At 46.3% G+C, this 16,423-nt stretch overlaps 3 protein-coding genes across 5 annotated transcripts in view; all 3 read left to right on the top strand.

The window, feature by feature from the left end:
* Positions 1-167: 167 nt before the first annotated feature.
* LOC109522020 (intraflagellar transport protein 88 homolog) lies at positions 168-10,101 on the top strand. Of its 3 annotated transcripts, XM_019880200.1 has the most exons (25): positions 172-363; positions 481-543; positions 722-781; positions 936-989; positions 1,099-1,162; positions 1,255-1,324; positions 1,429-1,519; positions 1,606-1,710; positions 1,877-1,979; positions 2,734-3,080; positions 3,171-3,241; positions 3,310-3,396; positions 3,857-3,956; positions 4,158-4,163; positions 4,298-4,384; positions 4,444-4,630; positions 4,718-4,826; positions 5,404-5,554; positions 5,835-5,950; positions 6,024-6,076; positions 6,533-6,598; positions 6,686-6,792; positions 8,571-8,634; positions 9,784-9,894; positions 9,958-10,101. In XM_019880200.1, exons 1-25 carry the CDS (start codon positions 283-285, stop codon positions 10,077-10,079), a joined length of 2,475 nt encoding a protein of 824 aa, XP_019735759.1. In that variant the 5' UTR covers positions 172-282; the 3' UTR covers positions 10,080-10,101. The 3 variants fall into 3 exon arrangements, with proteins under 3 accessions (XP_019735770.1, XP_019735759.1, XP_019735767.1); XM_019880208.1 differs by lacking the exon at positions 4,158-4,163 and having other exon boundaries at positions 173-363; XM_019880211.1 differs by lacking the exons at positions 8,571-8,634; positions 9,784-9,894; positions 9,958-10,101 and having other exon boundaries at positions 168-363; positions 6,024-6,083.
* Positions 10,102-11,048: 947 nt separating this feature from the next.
* On the top strand, positions 11,049-12,461 carry il17d (interleukin 17d). Its single transcript, XM_019880285.1, has 2 exons — positions 11,049-11,482; positions 12,027-12,461. The coding sequence occupies exons 1-2, from the start codon at positions 11,157-11,159 to the stop codon at positions 12,340-12,342; spliced, it is 642 nt and encodes a 213-aa protein (XP_019735844.1). The 5' UTR covers positions 11,049-11,156; the 3' UTR covers positions 12,343-12,461.
* Positions 12,462-12,618: 157 nt separating this feature from the next.
* Positions 12,619-16,423, top strand: part of LOC109522063 (intraflagellar transport protein 88 homolog) — a 7,861-nt gene continuing 4,056 nt past the window's right edge. The window contains 16 exon segments of the mRNA XM_019880299.1: positions 12,619-12,937; positions 13,033-13,104; positions 13,188-13,247; positions 13,421-13,474; positions 13,584-13,650; positions 13,748-13,817; positions 13,907-13,997; positions 14,164-14,268; positions 14,340-14,442; positions 15,004-15,144; positions 15,147-15,250; positions 15,367-15,437; positions 15,545-15,631; positions 15,736-15,835; positions 15,904-15,990; positions 16,155-16,358. Of these exon segments, the coding sequence (XP_019735858.1) occupies positions 12,626-12,937; positions 13,033-13,104; positions 13,188-13,247; positions 13,421-13,474; positions 13,584-13,650; positions 13,748-13,817; positions 13,907-13,997; positions 14,164-14,268; positions 14,340-14,442; positions 15,004-15,144; positions 15,147-15,250; positions 15,367-15,437; positions 15,545-15,631; positions 15,736-15,835; positions 15,904-15,990; positions 16,155-16,358 (1,728 nt within the window). The 5' untranslated portion in view covers positions 12,619-12,625.

The raw sequence follows: 16,423 nt of genomic DNA, 5'->3' as shown, positions 1-16,423 counted from the left end.
ATATCAGGTAAAGAATGAAATAAACAATTATTAGCCTTCAAAAGGCTGGCACAAACTTGTAATTCCGCTCGTATCATAGCAACGGCTTGATACCAGTCTCGACCAATGAGCGTGAAGCTCGCCGGCGATTGACGTGCTAAGGACGAATCATGAGTCGGAAAACAAAATCATCTCAACCCATGCCGCGTGGAACTCTGGGATTGACAACAAACTGCTTTTGTCGATTTTTCATCCGCCCTACACCGACGAGCGTTCCAAACTTGCGAATTTTCGGAAGACAACATGGAAAACGTGCATCTGGCGGTAGAAGAGGACGATATTTATTCGGGATACAACGACTACAACCCAACGTTTGACAACGAGGTTCGAGCCGTTACGTAGCCCGCTACTACGAGTTGGCTAGCGTGTAGGCTAGTTGGCTGCACAATTGAAGTCCCTAAAATGTAAATTCAGGTTAATAAAGATGACTTCCCATTCAAGGAGCTGGATAAGGATGCGGGCTTCCAAGAAGCGGTTAGAACCAGTCACGGAAGGAGACCCCCTGTGAGTAGATACTGCACTGTAACTAACATTGTTCATTGTTTTCATGATAACAAAAAAAAAGGTCCCACCTCACACATTTAAATTGGAGCTCAACATAAGTTAAACGTGAGCATGCCACTAGACGTACATGTGGATTTATGGTACTCTTGAAACACTTTTCACGTCTTCCACTGTGCAGATGACGGCTAAATTTCCTGGAACTGCCGCAGGGGGGCGCCCTTTACCTTCATCCCTTGGAGTAAGTCGTCCTTTTGAATATTTGATCATGCTTTTAAAGGGCTCGCCCGGGAACAGTTTTTAGCCATGAAAGAATGCATGCAGTGTCTACTTTGAAGTCTTTTTTTCCCATCATTAACCTGGCAATATCATACGATCTCGTTTTTGTTTCGTAGACTCGGATGGCCCTTACCTCCTCAATCGGTCGACCTGTGACTGGAGTTGTACTGGTAGTTACAGTGTCATTTGCAGACATCTTTTGCAAAAAAAAAAAAAAATGTTGCTATACATCGAACATTTACGGGGAAAAAAAATAAATCTATGCTTTTTTTTTTTCAGGATGGCGCAACTCGGCCCATGTCGGCAGTCAGGGCAGCGGGTTTCACCTCGTCGAGAGCACGTGGTGAGTTTAATCAATCTTTATTGTCTAATATTGACCACCAAGTTAGTATCTCTAGTGAAGAGATAATCCAGTAATTCCGTTTTCATGCACAGGCTCATCTTTTGACCCTCTTGGTCAGTCTAGAGGCCCTGCGCCTGCACTGGAGGAAAAGAGAGAGGATTTGTGAGTTGAGGGTGTGATTGTACCAAATTCACACAAGATTTAAAATAACCTACCTGTGATTTGTTTGTTGTTGTTGTCGTCATTATTTTTTGTCGTCATTTTAGGCCCGAGGAGAAGATCAAGCTCTTGGAGAAGAAAGTGAACGATTTGATCACTGAGAGCTGCATGGCGCAAAGCACGGGCAACTCTCAACTGGTCAGAGTCACTTCTCATTTGAAAAAAAACAAAAATAAACATCACATTCAAACAGACGGCATCTTGGTTTTGTTGTTGTTTTACAGGCTCTTGAGAAAGCCAAAGAGGCTGAGAGGAAGGAGAGACTCTTAGTGAGACAGAGGGAGCAGTCTGGCACCGCAGAACAACTCAACATAGATCTCACCTACGCTGTGAGTGTACCTACTTGATGCTAAGAACTTATGCTACGCAGTTGCTACCTCTTTTCTGCCCAATGTTTACGTGCTTCAGCTTAAGTTTCCGACAAGCGCGTCTTTTCAAATCAGGCAAGTTGGTGTAAGCAATGAGATGCTAACGTGTTGTTGTGATGGTGGGCAGGTTCTGCTCAATCTCGCTAACCAGTATGAAAACAATGAGATGTACCCCGAAGCTTTGAGCAGCTACCAACTCATCGTAAAGAACAAGATGTTCCCCAATGCAGGTGGGCTTTGTATGCATCACACCGTAGCAGGAAAAGATCGCAGTGTTACAAAATTAAAATGTGTTTTTTGTTTTCATTTTATTTTAAACATTAAACATTTTCCCCAGAAAAAAAAGTCTTTAAATTACATGGATTTAATCCATTTTAATTTTCAACAATGTTAGAAATGTTTTAGGGAGCAAAGTCAGATTTTTTTTCAAGAGGAAATTTACATATAGGAGGAATTTTTTGGGGGGGTGGGAAGGAGTCTTTATGTTACAAAAAGAATCTTTTTTTTCTTCAACCACAGCGTTGAATTTTCCAGAGAATATTTTTTTTTCCAAGATATTTTCTCCTGAGTATGTTTTCTTTAACAGAGAGAAAACTTTCTCGAGCTAAATCATTTTTTAAGCCATAATTTTCCAAAAATAGCATTTTTTCCAGAATTGCAATATTTTTTCCCTGAAATAAGTACAATATTTTCAAATTTTATTTTATTTTTTTAATTTTATTTATTTATTTTCAGTAAAGGGTAATGATAGTAATGTCTAAAATAATGTGTACCATCTGTAGAAAAAGGTCAGATTTTATTTTCTCAAGAAGCGTCTTTCTCTTTTTTTTTCCTTGTAATTTTGAGAGAGCAAAGTCACATTTTTGGGAAACAGACCGCATAGACAAGCTGCAAACACTTGAATTTATTTTGACAGCATCTCTCAAAAGCCAGCCAATTGAGTCTTGGAAAGAAATGCAAGTTTTGACGCTGTTCTGCCCTCAGGGCGTCTGAAGGTGAACATGGCCAACATCTGGGTCAAGCAGAAGAACTACGCCAAGGCCATCAAGTTGTACCGCATGGCGCTGGACCACATCTCGGACGAATACAAGGAGATGAGGATCAAGATCATGCAGAACATCGGCACCGTCTTCGTGCTCCTGGGCCAGTACTCGGACGCCGTGGCGTCCTTCGAGCACATCATGAGCAAGAGCCCCAACGTCAGGACCGGCTACAACCTGGTCCTCTGCTACTACGCCACCCGCGACGCCGACGGCATGAAGAACGCCTTCCACAAGCTCCTCGCCGTGCCTCTCCACGTGCATCACGAAGACAAGTACATCACCGCTAACGTGAGCGAAACACTTTCTGTGAGTGCGTGTGCGTGTGTGCCCCAAAAAAGGCGAAACATGGCAGAGTTAATTTTCTGGGATGTGTTTCAGGATGACGTCATTTCCGACATGTTGATGGAGGCTATCAAGAATGACAAGCTGCACCAAATGGAGCGAGACCTGTAAAGAAAGCCGCACGTTTAGTCAGCGCGTGGGGATGACTAAATCACACGTTCATTTTCTCCCACAGGAAAGCTCGTGCCGAGAAGTATGTGATGACGGCCGCTAAGCTCATCGCTCCCGCCATCGAGTCCTCTTTCGCCGCCGGATTTGACTGGTATGTGTTTTGTGTGTTTACCGGGGGATAGGTGCCTTTTTTTACGTTTGATTTTTTTTTTTTGCTGATTACAAAATGATGATTCAAAGTTGCAATGTACTCTCACAAGAATAGTCTTTTATTTTTACCTTTTCTGAAATCTTATGAAAATTTTGAAAATAGTCAGAAATTGTTGTCGAATAAATGATGAGTCTTTCTAAATCAGGAGTCTTATATATAAAAAATGACTCTACGTTCCCTATTGTTTTCCTCATTTAACAACTCCAATAATGAATATTCCAAGTACCATCATGTTTTAAAAAATGTATATTTTCAATAAAAAAGTTAATTTTCGTCAAGTTTTTGGGAGGAGAATAATTCAGTCATTTTTCTTTCAATGTGTTTTTTTTTTTTTTTGTTGTTGATTGCATAAAGACGATTGCGTCAAGTTCCACCGGTGATCTTTCATGTCCCTGCTCAGGTGTGTGGAGATGGTGAAGAGCTCTCAGTATGTGGAGCTGGCCAATGACTTGGAGATCAACAAAGCCATCACCTACCTCAGGCAGAAAGACTTCAACCAGGTGAGAGCAAAACATGCGCCCCCAAAGACTTGGCTCATTGTGTGCTGCATCTCAAGAATCCTACTTTTTTTTTTTCCCAGCGTTTGGCTTGTGTTTTCGTCTTCACAACAGCTTTCCGCTCATTCTCATTGACCCCATTCTTCCTGTCTTTTGCTCCCCGACCTTCCCCCGCCCCTCTCCTCGCTCTTCTGCATGCATAAGGCCGAGGTATGTCTGCCTTCCGCTTCCTTTATTGCATTTGGACTCTTTTGTTTGGTCTCGATGCATCACTAAATACAAGTCCCATCTAAACTCGTGTAGCCTTTTTTTCTCGCCCTGACATGTTTCGATGCGTTCAACAGGCAGTGGCCATACTGAAGACCTTTGAGAAGAAGGACAGCAGAGTGAAAAGCGCCGCGTCCACCAACTTGTCCGCCCTCTTCTTTCTGGTACGCGTTGCCGTTTTTAGAGGCAATCGAAAGAGATGTTCACGTCGACTGCGTTCCAGGAGAAGGACTACGAGCAGGCCGAGCGCTACGCCGACCTGGCCATGATCGCTGACCGGTACAACCCCGGAGCGCTGGTCAACAAAGGCAACGTGGAGTTCGTCAAGCGGGACTACGCCAAGGCTGCCGAGTTCTTCAAAGAGGCGCTGAGGAACGACTCCTCCTGCACCGAAGCCCTCAGGAACCTGGGTAACCTCCGCCCTCTTGCTCCTCTGCATGGAGCGAAACCAAAATGTGATTGTTGGTTTTGTTTTGTTTTTTGTCGCCCGTCCCAAGGTCTCACGTACAAGAAGCTGAATCGTCTGGAGGACGCGCTGGACTGCTTCCTGAAGCTCCACGCCATCCTCAGAGACAGCGCCGAGGTCATGTATCAGCTGGCCGACACGTATCCTCTTTCAAAAAAAAATCTTGCACAGAAAAAGTTGAACTAATTTCCCATTGAACTTATAAAACACTGTATTTGATCACAGAAAATGCTTTTGTAGAGCACAAAAATTCGTGACTGAACCTGAAACCCAATTCTTGATTTTGGCACGATCTGTCGGACCGTCGTTGGTTTCCTTCCGACTTTGTGGCAGCAATTTCCTCTTCTGTTGCCAATGCGCAGCGCAAGGTCGGCTAAGGCGTGCTCGGGTTGAGTTAGCGATGAGCAACAAGCTAATCGGGTCTGACTTCAGTGCCAGTACGAAAATTCCCAGACACGAGCCAACATTAAATATTTAACCAGGAAAGATGGTAATAAAATTAAAAGAGAAATGTAATATGTTGCCATTAAAACGCTAGAATTGATTCACAAAAAGCACACGATGGCAAGATTAGGCCACACGGTTACATTTCTTACAATCAAACACTGACATCGTTTCCCATCTTAGTGTGAGAATTTGCTCACAAATCGGCTACATGAGTGTGTCTTTGCTCTGTGCGTGCGGGTTTTTTTTATTTTTTATCTTTAACTCTGTCAGCTACGAGCTTCTGGAGGATCCCCACCAGGCGGTGGAGTGGCTGATGCAGGTCATCAGCGTGGTCCCCAACGACCCCAAGGCTCTGGCCAAGCTGGGGGACTTGCACGACCTGGAGGGGGACAAGTCGCAGGCCTTGCATTACTACTGCGAGGTACCAGCGCGCATGCACGCTACACACACACGCACCACGTCCGAGTCCTGAAGTAGTAAAACATCCCATACTCACCTTACTCTGATTTTTATTAGTAATTTTTTTTTTGTACCGGTCGTGGACCCAAGTAGTCGCACTCAAAATCCCTTTGCAGCGATTCGGGAGCTGGGAATGCCGAATGATTCCGAACGCAGTCATTCCCGACTCCCCAAATCCCGTCTCGGGAACTGTCTCGTCGCAGCCGATGTTGTCAGTATAACGCTGCCGATGTCCTTCGCAGTCCTTCAGGCTGTTCCCCTGCAACATGGAGGTGATCGAGTGGCTGGCGGCCTACTACGTGCAGACGCAGCTCTACGAGAAGGCCATTCACTACTTTGACAGGGCCATCCTCGTGCAGTGAGTCAACAGTGCGAGCGGGATGCACGCCTATGTTGCTTTTCCACGACCGAAACGATGTTGTGTTCCTCAGACCGAGTGAGGTGAGGTGGCAACTCATGGTGGCCAGCTGCTACAGGAGAAGTGGTACGTGGTGACTCTGTTCGCGTTCATGAGATGTCTTTGCCCAGTTGAAAAATAAAATCTGATCCCCGTTTTTCTTTTTCTTTCCTCCTCCTTAAAATCCGATTTTTGGACTGTAATCATGATTCACAACTTTTCTTCAGTGTAAAGTGTGTGACAGCAGACTATGGAAGCAATTTTAATTTTTTTTTTTTTTTTAAATAAAGAAGTGATATGGCGCCTGCCCTGTGATTGGCTGGCAACCATTTCAGGGTTTATCCCGCCTATTGCACGAAGACAGCTGGGATTTGACATGAATGCATTCTATTTGTAGACAAAAATGCTCTGAAAAAGATGCCGGCAAGTCTGGTCCTTGATTTTTGATGAATCATCTGACAGCCCGCCTGCAGAATATGTTCAGTCATGTGTATTCCATTCCACTTTTTGATCAGTTGCAAATTTTCTTGTGATTGTTTCCAGGAAACTACCAGAAAGCTCTGGACACTTACAAGCAAATCCACCACAAGTTCCCTGAAAACGTGGAATGTAATTCAACGGCGTTCCGACGTTTCACACGACATGACTTCTATTCAACGTCAAGAAGAAGAAGTATATGTATGTCTGTGTGTTCAGGTTTACGCTTCCTGGTGAGGCTGAGTCAGGACATGGGCCTGCAAGAGGTCCAGGACTACGCCAGCAAGCTGAAGAAGGTGGAGAAGATGAAGGAGCTCAGAGAGCAGGTACCCAAAATGGCATTCACGACGCGAATGCAAAATATTCGAAACAACTGCGGCTCTTAATGCCGTCGAACATCTTTGTTCCCCTCCCTTCCTGATTCAAAACACGTGTCCTCCTTATGTGTGTCTGGTGGCCAAGAAGCGGGGTCAGAGGTCAGCGCAGCTGCACGGTGGAGATCAGAAACATCTGTCTTCTTTTTTTCCTCCTCTGTGGAGAGCAAACGCTTCACGGCGGCGAACACCTGACTCGCACAATTGTCGTATGATCACCAAAGTGGTAGACGGGGCTCGGAAAGTGGGTGTTCCCTGACGTAGCTGCAATGTTTGACCACAAAAACACCATTTTCATATAAACGTGTCAACATGCAGTCGACGGTCCGCAAAATTCGGGGTGCTTGTCCCCAAAAGGTCGTGATTTGCGCTGCCAAAGTGCAATCGTTGACAGCAGACAAAACGTAACAAGAATGTGTTCATTTCAGTCATTTTAGTCTACCGTAAAGTCACGCCAAGAACACTTAAAAAAGAAAGAAAGGAAGATGCTATATCGAGGAGGATAATTCCGCGGGTGTGTTTTATTGACCAGATTTTATGGTCACTTAACAGAAGCCTGCAATGATCGCAACATACATTTTGTGAACATCCAAGATGGCCTTCATTTGGTCTCCGGTGAATGTGCCGTATAGTACAAGTGGGTGACTCGATTGTGGACATTAGCCTACCGTGCAGTTGGTTTTCTCCAACGTGACCCTTAATGACCACGAATCCACAAACATTGCCCAGGTTAGATTGTCGGAATTTGTCCGAAATAATCTAATCATGGGTTTTTGAGTCTAGACCTGGACAGGAGTCTCTCTGCCTTTCGAGGGCCTCCATAAGAGAATAACAGAACCAGATGAGGCGCATGTGCAGAGCCAGGAGCAAGTGACGGCGGTACGAGGGACTTTGTCAAATCACAACCAGCTGCTCTCGAATGAGCTCACTCGCATGCGCCGCATGACGAGCAACTGTCGAGGAGCCAGAGAGCCAACTCACCAGTCCCCAAATTCCCCCACAGGCCCAACGTCTGCGACCGCAACAATCCGTCTCTCTCTCAAGCGGCGTTCCATCATCAGCGCCGAAGCTTGTCAGTGCGGCTGTGGAGTCGTTCCAAAAGTGTCGTCATGGCTCGAATGACAAGACGATCATGTTGGCGCGGACTTATTCGCTCTTCCATTCTACTCGTTCTTCCCACCAAAGGCATTCTGGCGTGATGAATGTGAGGAAAGCTCAGGTGTCAAACTCAATTGGGCTGCATTACTTTTCCGGGGCCGCACGCACGGTTCCGTGAACACTGAAGGGAGTTGCGGCTTGTTGAAGACTTGAAATTGTCAAGACACACACACACACACACACACGTGAGCTTTGTTTTTCGTGTGCACATCAAAGACATTTTCGACTGAAATAACGTTACGGTGCGCTGTCGAAGACAACTTGGCCTTCCGTGAATCCAACTTGGCTTTTTCTGGACAACTTTTGAACTTCCGCGACGATTTAGACTTCATTGAACGTAAACCGCTTTTGGAAACAGCTCAAAACAATTTCGGGACGTCAATGACCACTTCGTGTGTACAATGAATGTCACAATTTTGACAATTTAAGACTTGACTGAGTGTATCAGGCTTTCTGTGACGCTATTGCGTCATCACGCCTTCGAGGAACACAACATGCAGGCTTTTGCAAACGGCAAGGACAATCTAGTATTCGGCGCATGTAACGTACACATTTGCCTCTTCTTCCCTCAGAGGGTGAAGTCGACGCGAGAGGGCAGCGCCAGAGGTCGGAGAGAAGGCAGCGCAGGAAGTGCTGGTGAGTCCCAAGATACACACACACACACACACACACACACACACCGGAGAGCCGTCTCACAAAGTCATCGTCAAGTCAAACCTCCTGACGATAGTTGCCATGAACCCGTGACGCCTCATCTCGGATGAATGTGCTCGACGACTCACTTTTCCCATGCACCTGAACACACCTTCACAAGACCGTGAGCGCGGCTTTTTGTTGACTTTTTGGACAGAAATCCAAATGTGAGAAACCTTGAATGTACCTGAGAGTTTTCCCTCTTTTCTGTAAAGCTTGCAGCGCTCGTAGTAGAGGGGGGGTGCTCTCTTCATTCATTTTCACTTTTGCCTTTTAAAGTGATGTGACCGTTTTGCTCTCTCGACAAAGTTCACCTCCTGTTTAAGAAGTACCAAAATAACTTTAATAGCGCACAGATTTGAGTCTGGCTTCCTTATCATTCTTCTTGAGTTTCACTGCCAATTGTGTAACACTGCATGTTGAGAAATAACTTTTTGTGACTCCCCCCACTTAGTGGGAGTTCTCATTCTGAGGCTTTGGGCCAAACGTTTGAGACTTTGAGGGAAGGCAGAATATCTCCTGTGTTTTTTTTTTTTTTCCCCCCAGCTTTATGTTACCACAGTTACCTGGCTGCCACACGGGCTGCCCAAGTCTTTCGGCACATTTTTCATTGACTTTTATGAACAAAAAGTCAACTTAAAACAATTCATGGCTCAGATGTTGGAATGGAGTGCACAATTTGTATTGGACAAAGACAACAGTTGACCACAAAAAGATGTACTTTGACACACAAATATGTTAGACTTTATCTCCCAAATGCTAAAGTGCTGTATTTGCTCACCAAACGGCGATGTTGAGCTATAAAAATGTCCCATAGAACCACTTAAACATCATGTAGAAGGTCTGTCTAGCATGCTATTTTGGGCCACCAAAAAAAAAAAAAAACTTGCAGAAAATGCAGTAGTTTACAACATAGCACTATTTGAGCACAAAAATACTCTTTGTCCCAGAAACAGGTCATATTGTCTCTAATTGATACTGGACGTTTGGACAAGACTGTTAGGCTATGAAAATGTGATTATCTTGCCCTCCAAACACGATAGCTACTCACAAAGGGCAACTTTAGGCAGTAAATCCGAGCGTGCCTTGCAGACAGCGGCCGCAGCAGCAGCAACGGCAACAAAGGCGAGCGTCTGGGCGCTCAGGTGATGTCACTTCCTGCTTCCGGCGACCCTTATGAGAGCAGCAGCCCCAAGGAACTCGGTGAGTGGCCACCATTTATGTGTCACTCTGCAAGGCACAATATGCTGAACCGTTTGTGTGCAGACGCCTCTTACGCGGACCCGCTGGGGCCCCTGACGGAGCGACCCAAGACCGGGGCCAAGGTGCGGCCGGACGACGACGACTTCGCTGATGACGACCTTGGAGATGAGCTGCTGCCCGAGTAGCTTTATCACGTACTTTAAAAAACGAATCCCAATAACTGCTTTGCACACAAAAGCACACAAAACATCCGTTTGACCAGTCGGCACACAATTGGGCGGACATGTTTGCCGTTATCAGACGCACGAAAAAGTCTCTTATAACCATGGGGTTAAAAAGGGGTTCTAAAAAGTTGGGAAAAAAATAATCCGCTTTACCAGTTTCACAGTTTGACACAAAGTTAAGTGGTTATCTCGATCATAACCAGACGCACAAAAAAAAAAAATCTCTTGGACCCGTGCCCGAAATTAAATAGGACATTTTTGTTGTTGTTGGTTTTTTGTTTGTTTTTTTAAGCAGCCATTTTGGGTACAAATTCCATCATGAATACAGCGTGCCCAAGGCATTCACACAGGAGCAGCACAATCTCCATTGAATTGACACAAAAATGTTTTGAAAACAGTTTAATTCTCGATGTTGTAATTCCATCAGTACTGTATGTTTTTTTATGTAGGACAATCATATAGAGTGCTCTTGTTCTTATTAAAAACATTTAATTTTTGTTCTTTTTTTGGGAGGGGAGCGGAGGCAGAAATCGTTTAATGGCATTTCCACAAATTTCAATGAGAAAAGACCTAAGATACGAAAGTTTTGACGTTAAGGCGTGGTCACAGAATGAATTAAGCTCGTGTCGCAACGTTAACACAGAATAGCAATATCTCCCAATACTGTGTCACTCTAATTTAATATTCCGTCTTTGTAAAAGCAGATTTTTTTTCTTGCAAGCTGTATTGGATCCCAGTACATTATGTACCTAATAAAGTGGCTTGTGTGTGTAAAATCGCATTAAATTTGATGATCCATAACAAGAAAAGTGACTGTCGTTTGCGCATGGACACGGTTGATCCAAGGGAGCCGCGCACAGCTGCCCCCAGTGCAAGTGCGCCTCCCACTCACTCCCACGAGAGACATTTGTTTGAGGAGCAGCGCTCTGCTGCGCGGACAGAGTACTGAAGCTCCCAAGTTTAGCCGCCGACAGTGCGATGAGGCCCCCCGTTCCCGCTTGAGTCGAAGCAGTCGAGACACCGGGAAGGAAGCTCGTCATGCCCCCCGGGCTCCGCGTCCTGATTCCGGCGGCGGCCGCGCTCCTGCTCCTCGCCGGCGGCGCCGCCGCCGCGGTGGGTGGCCGCGCGAGGAAGAAGGTGGCCCGGACCCGCTCGTGTCTGGACCTTCCCGAGGAGATCCTGGAGCAGATGTTCGGTCGCCTCTCGGTCGGCGTGCTGAGCGCCTTCCACCACGCCCTGCAGCTGGAGCCCCGAGACAGGGTCAACCTGAGCTGCCCCAGCGCCGCCTCCGCGCGCTCGTGGTCGGCTGACAGCAAGAGCAAACTCCCAGTCAACCTGCTCAGTGTCTCCCCCTGGGCCTACAGGTGATCACTGCGATACTCGTTTTTATACGACTGTATACGCTCGTCATATATTACGTTTATTTGTATGTGTTATGTGTGGTGGTATCGTGATTATTTAGGTATTGACATAGGATCACACTGTGCTGCATTAGGGAGACAAAAGTGCGCAACGGGGATATTTATTGACAACTGTAAATCAGCATAGGGATTGACACATGGGCGATTTTGTGTTTTTGAAGTTTCTTTGAGTGTGTGTGTGTGTGTGTGTATATATATAGAGAGAGAGAGAGAAAAAAAATCTATTTGATTGAGTATCAATGTATCGTGCCTGACGTATTGTTAATGTATATCACAATTTAAACCTGCTCAGTGTCTCCCCCTGGGCCTACAGGTGACCACTGCGATACTTGTTTTTATACTACTGTATACGCACGTCATATATTACGTTTATTTGTATGTGTTGTGTGTGGGGGTATCGACGATTTTGTTGTTTTGTTGACTGTATTGGATCGAGATGCCCTATAATGGTACTGGCCTATAATGTTTGCTGTCTGCCTGTTCTCAGGATCTCGTACGACCCGAACCGATACCCTCGTCACATCCCGGAGGCATACTGCCTGTGTAACGGTTGCCTGACGGGACCTCAGCGACAGGAGACCCGACAATATCGCAGCACTCCTGTCTACGCGCCCTCCGTGGTCCTCAGGAGGTCCGGTTCTTGTGTCGGAGGCCGGCACTCGTACTCGGAGGTGTACGTGTCCATCGCGGTGGGCTGCACTTGCGTCCCCCTGCTGCACAAGGACCGGACGCTCCAGAACGCCACCCGGACTCTGGACTCTTGGAAGACGGCCAAGACCAAAGCGGCACGCCCATGGGGATGAAGATAAGTCATCATCTACTTACTGACATTTGGGTACACTGGCATAGTTGATACTTTATCGAAATAATAAGCAGATCTTCTGTATGCCTTAAGAAAGGAGCCAATTAAATAAGAGCATTTGGAAAGATTGGTCTATTTTGAATTTATGAAATAAATCATCCAATGATTGATTAAACGGGTGTTGACCTTCTCATACTTTTTGGGGGGGGCGAGGGGTCATCTTCCATTTAAAAGTAGAGTGAGGCACACGTGCACGCACACACGCACTCGCACGCACACCATTCATGAGAGGAGCACGCGTACACACAGGAGTCCAAATATTTACGCAGGCTGCGTGCATCACGAAGGCTCACGTGACATCACAAGAGCCGCACAAGAGAGTGAGTCAAGTTCCAACTAATGACATCATAAAGATGGCCACGCCTCCTCGGATTTCTGATTCTTATATTAGTGTGGACCTCAATGGCTCACATCATCATTGCGGGCTTCATGAGAAGCACCTTAAGGGGACACAAATGAACAATCGGCATTTGAGCGTGAAGGAGGATGACCTCTATTCAGGCTACAACGACTATAATCCACTTTTTGACTGCAAGGTGGGTGAGCTCTTTTTGTTGTCGTTTTATTTAATAATCACTCCATAAGAAGTGTACTTGATGGGCAAGTTGGTTTTTTTTTTTCCATTTGCAAGGAGTTGGAAAATGACACCAGCTTCCAAGAAGCAATCAAGAGCAATCAGGGCAGAAGAGCACATTTACAACCAGTCTGTATCATTATTATGATTCTTATTTTGAAGCTGCGTACTGTCAAGTATACTGAAACGATCTCCTCTCATTTTCCATGTAGATTAATGGACACCCTGCTGACTCTACCACAGGGGGGCGACCTTTCACTTCTTCTTCGGGAGTAAGTACACTCCGTGTTCTTGGGTGCGTGTGTGTGTGCGTGTGTGTGTGCGTGTGTGTGTGCGTGTGTGTGTGTGTGCGTGTGTGTGTGCGTGTGTGTGTGCGTGTGTGTGTGTGTGTGTGTGTGTGTGAGATCATAAAAAAAATGAATACCTGTACTTGCCTTGTTGACAGTGTCGCACTCCTATGCCGTCATCAGTAAGTCGACCAATGACAGCAGCTATGCAGGTAAGCCTTGCTATGGTGCGAAAACGTCAAAGAGCCCCAGAGGGCGCCATAGGGAGGAAGATGCAAATGAAATTTATTTCATCGATGGAACACATTTGTTTGACTCCAGCAGAGTGGAGCAGCTCGCCCCATCTCTGCAATCAGTGCTGCGGGTTATTCCTCTTCTCCAACACGATGTGAGTCCAAAACACTTATTAGCCTTTCAAATTGCTATTGTTGTTATTTGATAATATTCGATCCATATCATGGAAGTGCCTTTTTTTGTCATTTGAGGCCCAACCTTCGATCCTCTGGGCCAGTCCAGAGGCCCCGCTCCCCCACTTGAAGAAAAGAAGGACGACACGTGAGTGGACATAATGTTAGCTAGCTACTCTGTTAGCCGCGATGGTCAGCCTGATAACCGAAGTGTTGTTATCACTGTTTTCGTCGTAGGCCCGAGGAGAAGATCAAGCTCTTGGAAAAGAGCGTGAACGACTTGATCGCCGAGAGCTGCGTGGCGCAAAGCACCGGCAACTCACAACTGGTCAGACTCCGGTCAACCTGCTACTACAGCAACTGTACTTTATCGACCGATGCGTAGAGAAGAACACCATCGATTGTAGCGACTCATCCATGTTGAAGAAACACCTTTTGGAATTTGCGCTCCGTGGAGCGACCGATGCATAACTTTGTGTGTTGCGTTTCAACAGGCTCTGGAGAAGGCCAGAGAGGCCGAAAGGAAGGAGAGAGCGCTGGTGAGACAGAGGGAACTGTCTGGAAACGCAGAACAAATCAACGTGGATCTGACCTACGCTGTGAGTGCGGCCGCGCTCGGGCCGTGATGTCATCGATGCCTGTTGACGTGTGCTGCTGCGCTCGCTGTCAGGTTCTGCTCAACCTGGCGAACCAGTATGAAAACAATGAGATGTACCCAGAAGCCCTGAGCAGCTACCAAGCAATCATCAAGAATAAGATGTTCACCAACGCAGGTGAGCCGAAACCTGCTGTCAATCAAGCCAGAGCTTCTTGATACGTTTTTGTGGGTATCCCAATGATCGATGGGGCTCTGGAATTTCATGTCGTTAAGTGATACTGGTTTCTGGGGCTGAATTTTCAAACATGAACATGTAAAATGTCTGCTTCAAAGTGAAAAGACAGGAGTGACTTATTTTTGGGTTTGGTCATGGCAGACATAGCCAACAAATTTCATGTTACTCAGTGAAATTGGCCTCGGGGCTGACATTTATTTTTAAATTATTAAAATTTCAGCCTAAAAAAAAATCTAAATGGCGGGTTTTGGATGACTTTTCAGGCATGGCTTGTCAAGACTTTTTAAAGGCCTTCTCATGATAGCGATGGCGACCAAATGTCATGTTTCTAACTCAAAAAGTGGCTTTGGAGGCAAAAAGTTCAATTTTGTGACACTCGTGTCTGTAACTCCGAGTTTAGCGTGGTCTGTGCTCCATTCAATCTTTCCACTTTCTTGCCAGTAAGAGGCTGCAAAGTCCACTCATTCTTGAAATTGCTTTGCCGCTGCCGTGCGCCTTCAGGGCGTCTGAAGGTGAACATGGCCAACATCTGGGTCAAGCAGAAGAACTACGCCAAGGCCATCAAGTTGTACCGCATGGCGCTGGACCACATCTCCGACGAATACAAGGAGATGAGGATCAAGATCATGCAGAACATCGGCACGCCTCCTCCGCCCCCCGCGACACCGACGGCATGAAGAACGCCTTCCACAAGCTCCTCGCCGTGCCTCTCCACGTGCATCACGAAGACAAGTACATCACCGCTAACGTGAGCGCAACACTTGGACCAAGTACTGTATAATTATTTCACAAAGACGAACGAACCAAATATGACTCAAATCGGAAAAAAAACCCACAGTGTATAAACACTGTGATGTGTTTCAGGATGACATCAGATCCAACATGTTGATGGAGGTCATCAAGAACGACAAGCTGCACCAAATGGAGAGAGACTTGTAACATGGCAATTGTGCATTCCGACACATGACGTTCATTTCCCCGCCACGCGTTGAAATGCAGAGAATAAATCCGCTTGTCTGAATAGTTTCCATCCCTCCCACAGGAAAGCGCGCGCCGAGAAGTACGTGATGACCTCCGCCAAGCTCATCGCTCCCGCCATCCAGGCTTCTTTTGCCGCCGGATTTGACTGGTTTGTTTGTTTTTCTGATATTTGTCAGCCTGGTGTTTTTCTGCCTTTTTTTTCTTGGACATTTTTGTGTTGGCTTTCTATTTTCCGGTCTTTTCGTGCGGCAGGTGCGTGGACTTGGTGAAGAACTCTCCATATGTGGAGCTAGCCAACGACCTGCAATTGAAAAAGGCCATGACCTTCTTCAGACAGATGCACTTTGACCAGGTCAGACACAATTTAAAGGCACGTCATTGATAAGCGTGAAGTAACCTGATGTGGAGTTTTTGTTGCAGGCCATGAAAATCCTGAAGGAAGTTTCCAAGCAGGACAGCAGAGTCAAAAGCGCCGCAGCCAACAACCTCTCCAGCCTTTTCATCCTGGTATGACATTTTTTTTCAATGCATTTCAATACATTTCAATTCATTCATTGTCGTCGTCTGTTTAGTTTGACACTAAACTTGCACTTGTGATGGTTCTCTAAAAGATTCTGCAACGTTTCGCTTTTGGTATCTGTCGTTCCTGTTCCTGTTGCTCGCGGTTCCAGGAGAAGGATTACAAGCAGGCCGAGCACTACGCCGACCTGGCCATGAACGCCGACCGTTATAACCCGGGAGCCTTCGTGTGCAAAGGCAACACCGAGTTCGTCAAGCAGGACTACGCCAAGGCGGCCGAGTTCTTCAAAGAGGCGCTGAGGAACGACTCCTCCTGCACCGAAGCCCTCAGGAACCTGGGTAACCTCCGAAACCAAACGCCCTCTTGCCCCTCTGCACCAAAATGTGATTGTTGGGTCCCCCCCCCCCTGCCCCTCCTTTT

This window comes from Hippocampus comes, unplaced genomic scaffold (assembly GCF_001891065.2).
Source record: "Hippocampus comes isolate QL1 unplaced genomic scaffold, H_comes_QL1_v1.1 scaffold214, whole genome shotgun sequence".
Lineage (NCBI taxonomy): Eukaryota > Metazoa > Chordata > Actinopteri > Syngnathiformes > Syngnathidae > Hippocampus > Hippocampus comes.
The sequence above is the reverse complement of the archived record's forward strand: the minus strand, read 5'-3'. Positions and strand labels throughout refer to the sequence as shown.

What these genes read in the sequence shown, in the direction of transcription:
- LOC109522020 (XM_019880200.1), top strand. Translation starts at nt 283, where the DNA reads ATGGAAAACGTGCATCTGGCGGTAGAAGAGGACGATATTTATTCGGGA. An exon ending in CTTTACCTTCATCCCTTGGA is followed by an intron (nt 782 to 935) that starts GTAAGTCGTCCT and finishes TTTGTTTCGTAG; the next exon opens with ACTCGGATGGCCCTTACCTC. An exon ending in ATGTATCAGCTGGCCGACAC is followed by an intron (nt 4,827 to 5,403) that starts GTATCCTCTTTC and finishes TAACTCTGTCAG; the next exon opens with CTACGAGCTTCTGGAGGATC.
- il17d (XM_019880285.1), top strand. Translation starts at nt 11,157, where the DNA reads ATGCCCCCCGGGCTCCGCGTCCTGATTCCGGCGGCGGCCGCGCTCCTG. An exon ending in GTCTCCCCCTGGGCCTACAG is followed by an intron (nt 11,483 to 12,026) that starts GTGATCACTGCG and finishes GCCTGTTCTCAG; the next exon opens with GATCTCGTACGACCCGAACC.